The following is a 16,644-nucleotide window of genomic DNA, read 5'->3' on the forward strand; positions in this document are numbered from 1 at the left end:
CACAATGGAATATCAGTCATTAAAAGGAATGAATTTGAGTCAATTGAAACAAGGTGGATGAACCTCGAGCCTGTCATATGGAAAGAGAAAACAACTGCAGTATGGTACTGTGTATACATGGCATCTAGAAAAACGGCACTGATGAACTAACTGCAGGGCAGGAATAGACACACAGACGGTCTTGTGGATGCAGAGGAGGAAATGAATCAAGAGAGCAGCACTGACAGATACACACCACCACGTGCAAAAACAGCTGATGGGAAGCTGCCACGTAACACAGGGGCCAAGCCCGGCGCTCTGTGACACACGGTCTGTGACACGCACTCTGTGACACACGCTCTGTGACAGCCTGGGAGGGGATGCTGGGGGAGAGAGCCTCAGGAGGGAGGGCATGTATATACACACTTACGCCTGATTTGTGTTGTTGTATAGCAGAAACCAACACAATATTGTAAAGCAATTATTCTCCAATTAAAAAAATTAAGTTAAAAAAAAGAATGAATGTGCAAATAAACAGATAAAACTACCACCTTAAAAAAGAAAAGAAAATGTGAGTTGTCTTTATAACAACAGGCTCTCTAGAGTTTATAACTCACGGCAAAAGTTATCTAGTTAGGGCCTTCTGAATATAGCCTTCAAATAAAAATAGGACAAGCTGAAAAAAAAAAAAGTGGTACCTAGATACAATGGAATATTCCTCAGCTGTAGGAAGGAACGAAATTGGCTCCCTGGACACTAAGGGGCGAGTGGGGGAAGCATGAAATGGGGGACTGGGGCTGACACGCACACACTACTGACACTACGTGGAAACAGGTGACCAGTGAGAACCTACTGTGCGGCCCAGGGAGCCTCACTCAGGCTCTACGGCGACGTAAACGGGAAGGCTGCCCAGAAAGGGGTGCACATACAGGAACAGCTGACGCACTCTGCTGTACAGCGGAGACTAACACAACGTAGAGAACCTATACTCCAATAAAAACTATTTAAAAATAAGAACACAAAATGCACCTCTGTACACAGCATATATTTCAATTTTACTTTTTCTTTCTTTAGCTGCGTCAACAGCTTGCAGAACCTCAGTCCTCTGATCAGGGACTGAACCCAGGCCCTCAGCAGTGAAAGCCTGGAATCTTAACTACTAGGCTACCAGGGAACTCCCTTGCTTTTTTCCTTTAATTCATTCTGACAATCTCTGTGTTTTACTTGGGGTGTTAAGCTCAGTAATACTAAATATTGATATTGCTGGATTTTAGTCTAGCATTTATTTTGTTTACCCCTTCATTTTTTTATTGCTATTTCTTCTTTCCCACTTTCTTTTGAACTACTTTTTAGAACTCCACTTTAATATATTAACTTTAAATCACATCTTTTAACATTTTTAAGTGATTGCTCAGACCACCTTTCCTGCCTCCTGAGAAATCTGTATACAGGTCACGAAGCAACAGTTAGAACTGGACATGGAATAACAGAGTGGTTCCAAATTGGGAAAGGAGTACGTCAAGGCTATATAGTGTCACTCTGTTTATTTAACTTATATGCAGAATACATCATGCAAAATGCCAGGCTGGATGAAGCACAAGCTGGAATCAAGATTTCCGGGAGAGATATCAATAACCTCAGATATACAGATGACACCACCCTTGTGACATAAAGCGAAGAAGAACTAAAGTGCCTTTTGATGAAAATGAAAAGAGGAGAGTGAAAAAGCTGGCTTAGAAAACTCAACATTCAAAAAACAAAGATCATGGCATCTGGCCCCATCATTTCATGGCAAATAGGTGGGGAAATAATGGAAAGAGTGACAGACTTTATTTTCTTGGGCTCCAAAATCACTGTAGATGGTGACTGCCGCCATGAAATTAAACAACGCTTGATCCTTGGAAGAAAAGCTATGACCAACCTAGACAGCATATTAAAAAGCAGGGACATTACTTTGCCAAGAAAGGTCCATCTAGTCAAAGCTTTGGCTTTTCCAGTAGTCATGTATGGATGTGAGAGTTGGACCATAAAGAAAGCTGAGAACCAGAATTGATGCTCTTGAACTGTGAGAATGAGAAGACTCTTGAGAGTTCATTGGACTGCAAGGAGATCCAACCAGTCAATCCTAAAGGAAATAAACCCTGAATATTCACTGGAAGGACTGATGCTGAAGCTGAAACTCCAATACTTTGGCCACCTGATGCGAAGAGCCGACTCACTAGAAAAGACCCTGATGCTGGGAAAGACTGAAGGTAGGAGGAGAAGGGAATGACAGAGGATGAGATGGTTGGATCGCCTCACACACTTGATGGACATGAGTTTGAGCAAGCTCCGGGAGTTGGTGATGGACATGGAAGCCTGGCGTGCTGCAGTCCATAGAGTCGCAAACAGTAGGACACAACTGAGCCAATGAACTGAACTGACTCTATGATTACTTTTACTGAGCTGAAGTGACAAGGACAATCGTTCTCAACTAGGGGTGATTTTGCCTCGAGGGAACATTTGTTAATGAGTGGAGACAATTGGGGGTTGGAGAAGACCACTGCTGACATCTAGTGGTAGACCAGGGATACTGCCAAACACCCTACAATGCACAGGACAGCTTCTCACAACAAAGAATTATACAGCCCACAGGTCAACAGTGCCAAGTTTGAGAAACTGCTCCAGGGATTATAATATATACTGTTAACTTAAACATTAGCCCATGTTACATAACATGTAAAAACTCTGAAACTGTATAGGTCTATGTATCCATTCAGAGAGACAGGCATACCAGACCACCTGACCTACCTCTTGAGAAACCTGTATGCAGGTCAGGAAGCAACAGTTAGAATTGGACATGGAACAACAGACTTGTTCCAAATAGGAAAAGGAGTACGTCAAGGCTGTATATAGTCACCCTGCTTATTTAACTTATATGCAGAGTACATCATGAGAAATGCTGGGCTGGAGGAAGCACAAGCTGGAATCAAGATTGCAGGGAGAAATATCAGTAACCTCAGATATGCAGATGACACCACTCTTACGGCAGAAAGTGAAGAGAAATTAAAGAGCCTCTTGATGAAAGTGAAAGAGGAGAGTGAAAAAGTTGGCTTAAAGCTCAACATTCAGAAAACGAAGATCATGGCATCTGGTCCCATCACTTCATGGCAGATAGATGGGGAAACAGTGCAAACAGTGGCTGACTGTATTTTTCTGGGCTCCAAAATCACTGCAGATGGTGACTGCAGCCATGAAATTAAAAGACGCTTACTCCTTGGAAGGAAAGTTATGACCAGCCTAGATAGCATATTAAAAAGCAGAGACATTATTTTGCCAACAAAGGTCCGTCTGGTCAAGGCTATGGTTTTTCCAGTGGTCATGTATGGATGTAAAGGTTGGACTATAAAGAAAGCTGAGCGCCGAAGGATTGATGCTTTTGAACTGTGGTGTTGGAGAAGACTCTTGAGAGTCCCTTGGACTGCAAGGAGATCCAACCAGTCCATCCTAAAGGAGATCAGTCCTAGGTGTTCATTGGAAGGACTGATGTTGAAGCTGTAGCTCCAATACTTTGGCCACCTGATGTGAAGAGCTGACTCATTGGAAAAGACCCTGATGCTGGGAAAGATTGAGGGCAGGAGGAGAAGGGGACAACAGAGGATGAGATGGTTGGATGGCATCATCGACTTGATGGACATGGGTTTGGGTGGACTCTGGGAGCTGGTGATGGACAGGGAGGTCTGGTGTGCTGTGGTTCACGGGGTCGCGAAGAGTCGGACACGACTGACCCGCTCAGCCACCCCACACCCATGTTTAACGACATCGTTTCTGTGTAACATGTCTACACACCATAAATACCACAGAGGCAGTGCTATAGTTCTTGTTTTAGTCATACATATTTTAAAGACATTAAAAAGAAAAAATAGCTGGTTATATTTAATTATACCATTTCCAATATTCTTCAATTATTTTGAATATTCAGGTTTCCCTCTGGTATTATTTCCCTTTAGTCTGAATAACATCTTTTAACATTTCTTATAGAGAAAGTCTCTTAGTGATAAGTTCTTAGTTTCTTTTTATCTGAAAATGTTGTCTCACCTTCTTCCTTGTGAGATATTTTCACCAGATACAGAATTCAGGGTTGATAGGCTTTTTACCTTTCAGCACTTTTTAATAGAAGTTTTGTTGGGACTTCCGTGGTGGTCCAGTGGTTAAGAATCTGCCCTGTGATGACGCAGGGGTCAAGGGTTTGATCCCTGGTCAGGGAAGAAGTTGCAGAGCAACTAAGCTGGACCACTGTAACTACGCAGCCCACATTTTTGGAGCCCATGTGCCACACCTAGAGAGCCCATGCGCCACACCTAGAGAGCCCGTGGCCCACAGCAAAAGACTGCACATGGTGCAATAAAGGTCCTGTGTGCCACAACCAAGACCCAACACAACTGAATATACTCTTTAAAAATAAATAAAATTTAAAATATAAAAGTTTTATCATGTCGTCTCCATAAATTCTGATGAATAGTGCATGGTCATCTGAATTATCTCTGTATGTAATGTGTTGTTATTAACTGGCAACTTTCAAGACCTTCATTTGACCATTGCTCTTTGACAATCATGTGCCTAGCCTGATTTTTCTCATACTCATCCTGTTTGGGGCTTGCTGAACTTTTTGAACGTATAAAATTGACCAAATTTTTAGCTTCTGAACATGATTTCTTTAAATGTTTTTCCTACCTATTGTCTATTCTCTCTTGGGTCTGTAATTACACACACGCTAGCCATTTTGCTCCACAGGTTTCTGAGGCTCTTTTTTCCATAATTTCCCATCTCCTTTATTTCTCCGAATAATTTCTATTGCTCTAGCTTCAATTTTACTGATTCTGTCCTGTCATCTCCTCTCTGCTATTTAACCAGGTGAACATTTTATTTCAGATATATATTTTCAAAAAATGCTGAGGGTTCATTTGACTCTTTTTAGCATTTCTATTTCTCTGTTAAGATTTCCTGTCTTGTCTCTCATTTGAAACATATTTACCTTTATGGAAAATCGAGCAATTTAAACAGCTGCTCTAAAGACCTTGAATGATCAAACATTTCAACATCTGAGGCATCTTGGGACTGGTACTTGTTGACTGTCTTTTTTTTCTTTTTTTGATAGACTCTTTTTCTTGAGAATGGGTCATAATATGAGTCATAATATCCAACTTTGGATTATATCCTATATTCACTGTGAATTTTATGTTGCAGAAAATCTGCATTCCGTTAAACACCTTTGAAGAGTGTTTTACAAGGAATTAGCTTCTTCAGACAAACCACAAACTTCATAACATCTGAGATGCATGGCAACTCAGATCAAGCAATGGTTCAGGAGTCAGCCAGAGATTCAGGATTCCACACAGAATCAAGGTTCCCCTCTTGTGGCTCTCTGGTTCCTCCCACCAGAGAGAAAGTGGGCTTTCCATTAGGCTGTTAGCTGTCCGGCACCATCAATGCCGTTAACTGTGCGAACTTCAGGACAAAGCCCCAAAAAAGGAAATTTACTCTGCCATTCACTTCCTCTAAGTTTTTCCTCCCCTCCCTCTAAAATACGCTGCTTTCTGTTCACTCACCAGAGCTTCAAGTTTTTCTGCTTTATTCATAGTTTGTCACTGATATCTGCAGGAGATCTTGTCAGACAGGGGCTACTCAACCATTACCTGACCATCATCTTTTTTGTATATAATTTCTGAAGTGGTAGACTGGGGAAGTACAGATATATACTGTGTATGTGCATTTCAACAAAGTATCCGAAATAGTATTTTATTATATCCTAGAATAAAAGTATGTTAAAAGGGGAGGAACTCTTACATTTGTCATTTGTCCAACACTTTGATTTTATAGACATGGAAACAAAGTCCCAGAAAGTCAAGCAGTCAACATTAACATCTGGGATGCAATGTAAATGATTTGAGAGATAGTTTGAACACTCTGTCTTCTCAATACCACATATCTCTTTTGGATATAACAGAGAAGTAGGGACTGGCTAATACTACTCAAAAAGTTTTTTAGACAATCAAAAAAACCTTCCTTAAGGAATACCAATGAAGTGATATGTGTCTACCTGATGGAGGATTTCAGTGATATAAAGACTTGTCATACCTTTGTCCTGTCCTGCACAAATGCACACACTCCTACATTTATTGACTTGACAAATACCTACTGCTTGCAAACCATGTACTAGGAATGCAGCAGGGAACAAGAACGGCATGGTCCCCAGCCTCCGAAAGTTTGTATTCTAGCAGCTTGTATTCTAGCTCAGGAGACAATAAACAATGAAAAGAAGCTTTCACACTGGTGACCCCCTCCTACTTGAAACTCGCTCTTCCCTTGGCTTTTTCCTCCACTCGTCCCTACACGGTTAGTCCTTGGTCCCTACTGACATTAGACGTTTTCCCTCAGTAATCTCAACTTCTGCCTGTGATTCTCACAATGTACACACTGATGACTCTCAATTTTTCATTTTTAACAGAGATCTCTCAAGCTCTAAACTATCTCCTATACATATTCAATGATGTGCACCACACAGGCCCTTCGAATTTGCCGTCTTCAAAACTGAACTCCACTCACTCCCTGTCGTGCACATTTCTCTGTCTTTCCCATCTCAGTAGTAAAACCTAGACGCCTCTGCCTGTTTTACCTCTCGTGTCCAGTGAGTGGGTCGCCAACTCCTTTTAATTTCACTTCCTGAAACTTTCTGCACTACAACCCCTCTGTTACTGATCCAATCATTACTTCAGTAGCCTCCTAAGCAGTTTCCCAGCATTTTGCATCAGAATTGCTTTGCTCTAACACAAATCTAATAATGTCATTTCCTCCGTGCCTTCATAAGTAATTTAATTCTGAAAGAGGCCAATGGAACTTTGGGCTACCTTAAAGTATCAGCAATAGTTCCAATCTACACTAAATGTTATGAGTGCTATCTTTTATGAGAATCAGTGACAAACTGAAGGTCTTGCCGAGAAAAGCAATCAAGACAGGGTGTGGCCCTGAGTTCAGTGGTATGAGAAAAGGCTGAAGTAAATACTCATATTTAATCTAGAGAAAAGAAAACTTAGTGGGGACATAAAACTTAATTTGAAGAACTATTTACAGTAGAGGAATAAGACAACCTGAGTACCACAGGCCACGTCAGAAACACGGGGTCTGAGTGCAGGGATGTCAGCTCAGTACCAGGACGGTGACACCGACTGGGACGCTGTGTGATGCTGCAAATCCTCTCACACTAGAGACTCTGCAAGCAGGAGCCGGACAAGCACATCATGGATGCTGTCAGCACACAGGACTTCTGAGCACAACAGGAGACTGATCTGAACGTCGGCTTGCTGAATGTAGACTTAGAGTGATTCACTTATGGCACCTAACCACAAGAGGAATAATTTACACTGATATTTTCTGGATAACCAGGAAAATCATCCAGACATCTTCCTTCCTGATCAAATTCGGACTGCCGTTTTCCACCTAGGAAGTAACTACGGATTCCTCTAAGGTAGCCATCAGGTAGTAGTCAATTGATATGAAAGAAAAGCAGCATGCATTTGAGAATGTTTACTATGTAGTTTTTAATGCTATAAAGACCTTGAAAATAAATGTAAATACAGGTAGCACAAGCTATATAAAAATGCTCTATACGCAAGAATATAAAATTCCCCTTCCTTTTTCACTTTGCTGCTATGGACGTCTTTGTTCTTTAAATTTCATGGCACCTGGTCGCTACTTCTTGATCTCTCAGGACCCATTTACAGAGGTATAGAAGAAAAAGTTAAAAAAAATTTTTTTTGTAGACCAAAAGCATCTACTTATTGGACAACTCTAGGTTCTTTCTTAATAAGATACAGCCATTTCTTTTTTGAGGTATCTGTATATTTTGGCCAGCCAAGAGTGAAGGGGAAGGCACACTCAATGCAAGACACAAATGTTTCTCTTTTGGTTCAATAAAAAAACCTTTGTAAGTAGCATCCCACGCAGGGATTGGTTCAAGATGGCACAGTAAGAGGACATGCACTCAGCTCCTCCTGAGAGAGCACTGAAATCACAGTTACTGAACAACCATCAAGAGGAGAACGCTGGAATCCACCAAAACAGATACCCCATGTCCAAAGACAAAGGAGAAGTACACCGGTCTTAGTAACCCAAATCATGAAATCACAAGAACTATCCCACAGGAAGAAATCGATACACATGGTTTTCTGATGCTCTCCGGGGTACAGAGTGAGTTCAACAGACTTCTGGGGGGATGGCTCAGAACCTAATTACTATATATAAAACTGCTTCTATGGAATACTTTTAAAACACCCCCAAATTAAAACAGGTCAGGACTATCTTTATGAAGATCTTAATGCTTTATCAGCAAGTCTACTAGAAGGAAAATTACTTAAGCTGTAGCACTGAGAACAATTATGCAAATCTTTGAATGGCAGAGGCTGCAGCACTAATAGCTATTAGCTACTTCTTTTACTTGTCAAAAGGAAGCGATCATTTTCACCAGTAAAGTGCTGCGTTATTTCTCATTACCCATTAATTCTCTCAAAAGTTACTCACAGTTGAAGAGTAGAGTTCAAACTCTTGCTCAGGGAGGAAAGAATGCCAGCCATCTTCTATCACTTCAAACATGGGCCGGTAAAAGAAAGGATACATCAGAGTGATGGAGTCCAGGGTAGATAACGCCTACGGGAAAAAAGAAGTAAAGAAAGAAAAAAGGAACGTGTCACAATTCCAAGCATTTTCTAATTGCCAAATTGATATTCATCAAATATGGCCTAAAATGATGGACACCTAATACACTTCTCTAACATTATATTTATCACTAGATACAATTATACCTTATTTTCAGCCTCTAACACGGTATCTGGCACATAACACTCAATTAGCATTTGCTGAATTAACAAAATAACAAAACAATGTGCACACCTATTCTAGAAGAAAAATGGAAAAAACTTCTTCTTGAGACCATGTAATAAGGCCTAATGAAAAGGTCCAAATGTTTCTGGGGATTAGAGAACAGGCTGCAGTTAATCAGTAAGGCCTTGGCTCAAAATCCAGTTATTAACTACATATGTAAGTTACTTAAAACCAGAGTTTCTGAGCAATTGTAAAAAAAGCTTAGTAGGCAAAGAGTCAGACTGCTGGACTCAAATTCCAGATGCCAGCGCCAACAGTGGTATTGTGTGACTCGGCCACTCCGGGCCCCAGCTGTCAATGGAGGAAATAACTCCAGAGGGCCGCGCCTAGGGCTGCTGAGGCATTAACAGAATGTGTGCAGCAGGGCTAGGACGGTACCGGACACACAGCAAGCTCTAATTTCAGCTACGGTATGCTCCACGTAGCCTCCATCAACGTGAAACTCCCTCCATTCCTGGAGTGAGCAGATGCCCTCACACCTTCATGCTACGCTAACCCCTCTCAAACCGGGGCAGTAACTCTGTGGTCCCAAAGTGAGCCTAGAGGCCATCTGAAGTACAAGGCCAAGGAATCCTGACTAGATGAGGAGCTGAGAGACGGAACATCCCCTGTCACCTGGCAGTTACATCCTTCTGACAGGGGAGTTTTAGAAAGCATTTCTATGGCTAGAAAAAACAAAGGCACCAAAATCAATTAGCACAATTCAAACTGCTGTAATTTTGGAGACACTCAGCTGGAGGGGCGTGAGGGGGCCAACATCATGCTAACATCCCCAAGCTCTCAGAGAAAAGCTACCTCCTTCTAAGTCACAGAAAGATCAGGTCAGTAGAACCTTTATTTAATTTTTAAATTTTATTATTTTACTACTTAAAAAATATTCTTTGCAGTATTAAAAAATTTTTTCAGCTTTACTGTGGTATAAATTGATAAATAAAATGTAAAATATTTCTAACGTACAATGTGATTATTTGATACACAAACACACTGTAAAGAGTTCCCCCCTTGAGTTAATTAACACATCCATCACCTCACATATTTACCCTCTGTTGTTGCTTTTGAGAACATTTAAGTTGTACTCTCTTGGCAGATTTCAGTTACATAATACAGTGTTGACAACTATAGTCTATGTTATACATTAGATTCCCAGGTCTGTAACTTTGACCAGCCTCTCCCTATTTCAACCACCGCTAGCCCCGGGAAACCACTTTTCTACTCCCTGTTTCTATGTGTTTCCCTTTTCTGTTTTTGAGATTCCACATATAAGTGATACCATGCAATATCTGTCTCTGTCTGGCTTGTTTCACTCAGCACAACGCCCTCCAGTCTCACCCACTGTTTGCTCAGGCCATTCTTCGTGTGGCTGTTCCCACGGGCAGGACTGCTTTCCTTTTGATGGCTGAATACTATTCCACTGTGTGTGTGCACATGTGTGCACGCACTGTGTGTGTAATCTTCTTTATTCATCCATCCATCAACAGACACTTAGGTTTTTATATTCTTTGAATATTATGAATAATACTGCAATGAACATGGGAGTACAGATATCTCTTTAAAACAATCATTTTGTTTCCTTCAGATATACACCGAGAAGTGGGATTGCCAGATCAAAGATCCTTTTTCAATTTCTTGAGGAACCTCCATACTATATTAATAGTGACTGGTACAATCATTATTTTAAATCCATGTTCACAAACATTCCAGCAGGCAATAAGCACTCAGACTTGTCATGATTACATTTCATGTAGCTAGAGACAGAACTTTTTCCTTTAAACACATTAATGCTCAAAGAAATAACCCTAAAAGACAACCGAAACTACACATAAAAAAAATGGTTCATCAGACTTCCTACTATAATTTAGAAAACTGAGCACTTGCCAGTTATTCTTCAAATGGGATTCTACTTAGGGTAGCAGATTTTCATTATATGAATTTTGATAACAAAGAATAGCTCAACTATGCTTTATAAGAATTCACTTATTACTACCAAATTATATCAAGCTGTATGGAGGGACAGAGGAAAACTGGACGCCAGGACAAGGCTAGAGGCCAAGCACACCGTGTGCATGCACTCTGCTGGGAAAACAATCAACAGAGCGTTCATTTTCTAAGGTCAAATCACAAGAGTGGCTCAGCATTTGCGGCTTCTTCTCAGCCATAAGGGCTTCTCTGTAGTCAGTCAGTTTCTACAGAGTTTTACATAATATTTAATATGTATAGCTAAATAAGCAACTGATTAGTGTCAAATGCTAACAAAGCTAAATGCCATCAGAGTGGGGTAATAGGCTTTTTTGCCCTGTTTCTTCACCACAGGCAATTTCACTAACATCCACCGGCTATCTTACAAGTTATAAAAGGGATAAGAAAAAAAAAATGTGCATGGGTCAGTGAAAATCCAACCCCACAACTGAAAAAAAAATAACATGCTCAACTGAAGTGGGTGAGTGGCACTACCTGGCCCAAAGAGCAAGACAGCATTTCCCTTCAACAGCCTAGAACGCACAGTGTGATTCTCACTCACGTCAACAAATTCAGCCAAGTCAGCATTCCTATGTTATTTCCAATGATGAATATGTAACACAAAGAGTTCAGCTTATCTTCTTGTTTTCATAAGAAAAATTTAGCAAAAGCAGAAAGAAAAATACTACATGCCATTTTCTCAGTACCATAACAGTTCTTCTATTTCTGTTTTTTTTTGTTTAAAAGCCAAAGGAAATCCTAGTTACAGGTTTAAGCCTTTCTGCCTCCTTTTAATAGTTAAGCCAATAGCATTTATTCTGCACACAAAGCCCATATTAGGCACTCAAAGACAGAAGGAAAAAAAAACCTCAATGTGTCTCTATAATTATCTAGAAAATACTATAAATGTAAAGTTAACTGCTATAATTTAGTGGTAATGATGTAAAATAAAGCAATTTTAAAAATGAGTATATACCAAAAGAGTTGGTTGAAGTGAGAAAGAAAATAGTGTGTCCCTTGGACTGCAAGGAGATCCAACCAGTCCGTCCTAAAGGAGATCAGTCCTGGGTGTTCATTGGAAGGACTGATGCTGAAGCTGAAACTCCAATACTTTGGCCACCTCATGCGAAGAGTTGACTCATTGGAAAAGACTCTGATGCTGGGAAGGATTGGGGGCAGGAGGGAAAGGGGACGACAGAGGATGAGATGGCTGGATGGCATCACTGACTCGATGGACGTGAGTCTCAGTGAACTCCGGAGTTGGTGATGGACAGGGAGGCCTGGCGTGCTGCGATTCATGGGGTCACAAAGAGTCGGACACGACTGAGCAACTGAACTGAACTGAACTGATTCAATTTAAACACTAAATTATCCAAGTAAAATTTCTATTATTTCTAATCTGGACATATGTTCGCTATCATTTCTATAAATACAAAATGAACACATCCTATCTCAAACAAACAGGATATACGGAAATTCAAATTTACTGAAAACAAACAAAAGACTACAATCATTAGTGATAATTACTTGCTTTACAAAAGAAAGAAGATTTTCAAAAAGTCTCAACATTTAGAAACACACAATGGAATATTATTCAGCCTTAAAAGGGAAGGAGATCCCGTCACATGCTACAACATAGATGAACCCAGAAGAATAAGTAACATTAATAACTTCTCTAAGTCAATAAAATCTTTTTACACTCCTGTAACAATGATTCAGGGTAAGGCTTTGCGTTCAGTCTTCCAGATTTGAGCCACAGAACACGACTCAAATGATATTTATCTAAAAGAGAAACATAAGAGTTACAGTGAATCCGAAAATAAAGTTCCTTCTTTTATCACATTTTGTTTCCAAAACACGTACCTCAATGGAACTGGCTATATTCAAACATTCTTCCATTCCAGGAATATCCAACTGAATAATTCGAAAATCCTTACATTTTATGATGATGGTACCCAGTGGTCCCACAAATCTATAAAAAAATCATAAATTATGCTTAAGGACATATATACTCCCATCGCAAAGTATATGATTATTTCTTCAAAAAGAGGTGGTTAGGCGTAATCACCAGCTATACAGGCAGACCTCGTTTTATTGTGCTCACTTTACTGAGCTTCCCAGATGGTGTGTTTTTTAAAGACTGAATGTTTGCTGCAACTTTGTGTCCGGCAAGTCTGTTGGCACCATTTTTCTAATAGCATTTGCTCACTTCTCTCTGCATCACATTTTGGTAATTGTCACATTACCCAAGCCTTATTATTGTTGCTGCTATTGTGTTATACTTGTCACTGTGCCTTATCATCAGTGATCTTTGATATTACTACTGTAACTGTTTTGCGGCCCCAGTAACCTGCCCATATATGACAGCAAACTTAACTGATAAATAAGTGTCTTCTGACTGCTTGACCAACTGGCTGTTTCCCCATCTCTCTCCCTTTCCTCAGGCCTCCCTATTTCCTTAAACACAACAATATTGAAATTAAGCCAATTAATAACTCTATAATGCCCTCTAAGAGCTCAAAGGAAAGGAAGAGTCACACATCTCACTTTTTTACATCAAAAGCTAAAAAAGATTAAGCTTAGTAAGGAAGCCATGTCAGTTGAAATAGGCCAAAAGTTAGGCCTCTTATTAGCCAAATAGTTAGCAAGTTGTGAATGCAAAGGGAAGTCCTTGAAGGAAATTAAAACTGCTACTCCAGTGAAAATAAGAATGATAAGAAAACAAAAAAAGCCTAAGTGCTGATAGAAAGTTTTAAGATCAGTCGGCCATAACATTACCTTAAGTCAAAGCCTAATCCAGAGCAAGGCCCCTACTCTAATTCTCTAAAGATGGAGACAGGAAAGAAACCTATTAGAGAAAAGTCTGAAGCAAGCAGAGGTTTGTTCATGAGATTTAAGGAAAGAAGCTGTCTCCATCACATAAAAGAAAGCAGCAAGTGCTGATGTAGAAGCAGCAGCAAGTTATCCAGATACAGTTAAGGTAATTCATGAAGGTGGTTGCCTCAAACAACAGATTTTCAATGTAGACAAAACAGCCTAGGGCTTTCCTATTGGCCCAGTGGTAAAGAATCCACCTGCCAATGCAGGAGACACGGGTTCCATACCTGGTCCAGGAAGATCCCACATGCTATGAAGCAACTACGCCCATGCACCACAACCACTGACCCTGTGCTCTAGAGCCCGGGAGCCACAACTACCGAAGCTCGTGCACCCTAGAGCCCGTGCTCCACGGCGAGAGCGGTCAGCGCAAGGAGAAGCCCACGCACGGCAGTGAAGAGAAGCCCCCGCTCGCCACAGCTAGAGAAAAGCGCAGCCCAACAGGGAAGACCCAGCGCAGCCAAAAATAAATAAAACCTTTTAAAAAAGCAGCCTTATATTGGAAGAAGATGGCATCTAGGACTTCAATAGCTAGAAAGAAGTCAATGCCTGGCTTCCAAGATTTTAAGGGCAGATATACTCTCTTCTGAGGGGATAATGTGGGTGGTGAATTAAAGCTGATACCAGTGCTCATTTACCATTTCCAAAGTCCGAGGGCCCTGAAAAATTATGTTAAATCTACTGTGCCTGTGCTCTATAAACGGAACGACAAAGCCTGGATGACAGCACATCTGTTTATAACAGGGTTAACTAAGTATGTTAAGCTCTCTGTTGAGAGCCACTGTTCAGAAAGAAAGATCCTTTTCAAAACACTACTACTCACTGAGGAGGCACCTGGTCACCTCCTATCTGAAGGAGACATACGATGACATACACGTTGTTTTCATGCCGGTCAACACAATGCCCATTCTGGAGACTGTGGATCCGACTTTGAAAACCTCTGGAAAGGATTCATCATTCTAGATGCCATTAAGAATATTTGTGCTTCACGGGAAGAGGTCAAAATATTAACATTACCAGGAGTGTGGAAGAAGTTGACTCTAACTCTGATGGATGATGTTGAGGAGTTCAAGAGTTCAGTGGAGGAAGTCACTGCAGATGTGGTGGAAATAGCAAGAGAAATAGAAGTAGCATGTGAAGATGTGAATGAACTGCTGTAGTCTCATGATAAAACTTTAATGGATAAGGGTTAGGGTTAGGGTTAGGGTTTAGGGTTAGGATTAGGGTTAGGGTTAGAGTTGAACCAAGTGTTTTCTTGAAATGGAGTCTACCCCTGGTAAAGATTGTTGAAATGACAACAAAGAAATCTGAATATTACGTAAGCTTAGCTGATAAAGCAGCAAGAAGGTTTGAGAAGACTGATTCTAATTTTGAGGAAAGTTCTATTGTGGGGAAAAATGCTATCAAACAGCACTGCATGCTTCAGACAGATTGTTCATGAAAGGAAAGAGTCAATCAATGTGGCAAACTTCATTCTTGTCTTATTTTAAGAAATTGTCAGAGCCACCTCAACCTTCAGCACCCACCACTCTGATCAGTCAGGGTTAATCAGCATTGAGGCAAGACCCGCCACTGGCAAAATGGTTACAACTCACTGAAGGCTCAGCTGATGACTGGCATTTTGTTTAGCAATAAAGTATTTTTAAATTAAAATATATATTTTTTTCAGATATAATGCTATTGCACAGTTAACAGACTACAGCACAGTGTATCACAACTTTTATATGCATTTGGAAACCAAAATATTGACGTGATTTATTGAGGTAGTCTCCAGACTACCAAACACACAACACCTCTGCTGTGTGCCTGTATTCGACTTCCTTCTTCTCCCTTACTAGTTTAATGAAGGAAGAACCTCATGCCTCCATCATTAAAATCTGAGCCATGAATTACTTAAAATACATATATTAAAAAATTTTAATATATAAAGTCATTCACACTAGGCCAATTCATTTAGTGGAGATTATTAGGAGTCTCACTTCAAAGAATAAGAAAAATAAAACTGTAGTTGATGTATTAAGTGTTTGTATAGAGATATGTCTGAAGCATAGGAAAAACTGTTCATTTCAGATTTCACTTCCCTCCAAATTTGCAACAGTTGATTTGAAAAATAAGTATCTTTTTTTCCCAGTCTTTAAAACCTATTAACTTGCAATATCTATTCTAAGTCAAGGAAAACTTCAGAGTAAATGCCATATCTAATCATAAATTTTGTTATCACTAAGTTTTGAATAAATTTATCTTACCTTAGTTGGGACTTTTGTCTTCCTTCTCCTGATGTTTTCTTTTGTCTATACTTGTTGATAGCTCTGATTTTCCTTTTGCTTTGCCACAAATTGCCCCAGTTCTTTCACATTAATACTTGTGAATATTCCCTAAACTATGACTTCTTATACTGATCCAGAACTGGTAATTGTATTTATACTGTGCCTAGTTTAGGAAGAAGACTCCTACAGCTACTCTTCCTGAATTCTGTAAATACCCCCATCCCCAACATCACTGCGGATTTGGATAAGCGAAAGTTATCAACATGGGTCAAATCCTAGCAAGAAAATTCCATCAGATATCCATAACTGGTCAATACAGTGGAATGCCTCTTATAAAGTATATTTTGAAAAGTCATATTCTTGTCATTTCCACTTCTGGCAAAGTTTGAATTTCAGGGACCATGTTTACCCTACTACCCGAAACAACTAAAATAAGGAGGCAAAATATAAGGAAGAACCGTTTTCAAGACGCTGAACATCAAACAACAATTTTTAAGACATGGAACAAAGATCTCTGGGAGATGAGAAACAAGATGAGTCTGATGACTGCCCCAGTGCACTGTTTTGAGATTTTCCGAGTTATAGTGAAGGGAGGGAAGAATTGGGTGGGGCTGATAGTCTGAGAAGACCATCTATATTACGAAAGAAG

At 40.1% G+C, this 16,644-nt stretch overlaps 1 protein-coding gene across 4 annotated transcripts in view; it reads right to left on the reverse strand.

Annotated features, from left to right (window-relative positions):
- MTMR9 (myotubularin related protein 9) overlaps positions 1-16,644 on the reverse strand; it is a 103,427-nt gene that overhangs the window by 31,167 nt on the left and 55,616 nt on the right. For 3 of the 4 annotated variants that reach the window (XR_009495477.1, XM_059889182.1, NM_001101187.2), the window contains 2 exon segments: positions 12,715-12,823; positions 8,536-8,661 (listed from right to left, as the gene is read on the reverse strand). Coding sequence is in view for 3 of the 4 variants with exons in the window: in NM_001101187.2 (NP_001094657.1) it covers positions 8,536-8,661; positions 12,715-12,823 (235 nt within the window). In the remaining variant the exon portion in view is untranslated. 4 annotated transcript variants of the gene reach the window in all.

This window comes from Bos taurus, chromosome 8 (assembly GCF_002263795.3).
Source record: "Bos taurus isolate L1 Dominette 01449 registration number 42190680 breed Hereford chromosome 8, ARS-UCD2.0, whole genome shotgun sequence".
Classification (NCBI taxonomy): Eukaryota; Metazoa; Chordata; class Mammalia; order Artiodactyla; family Bovidae; genus Bos; species Bos taurus.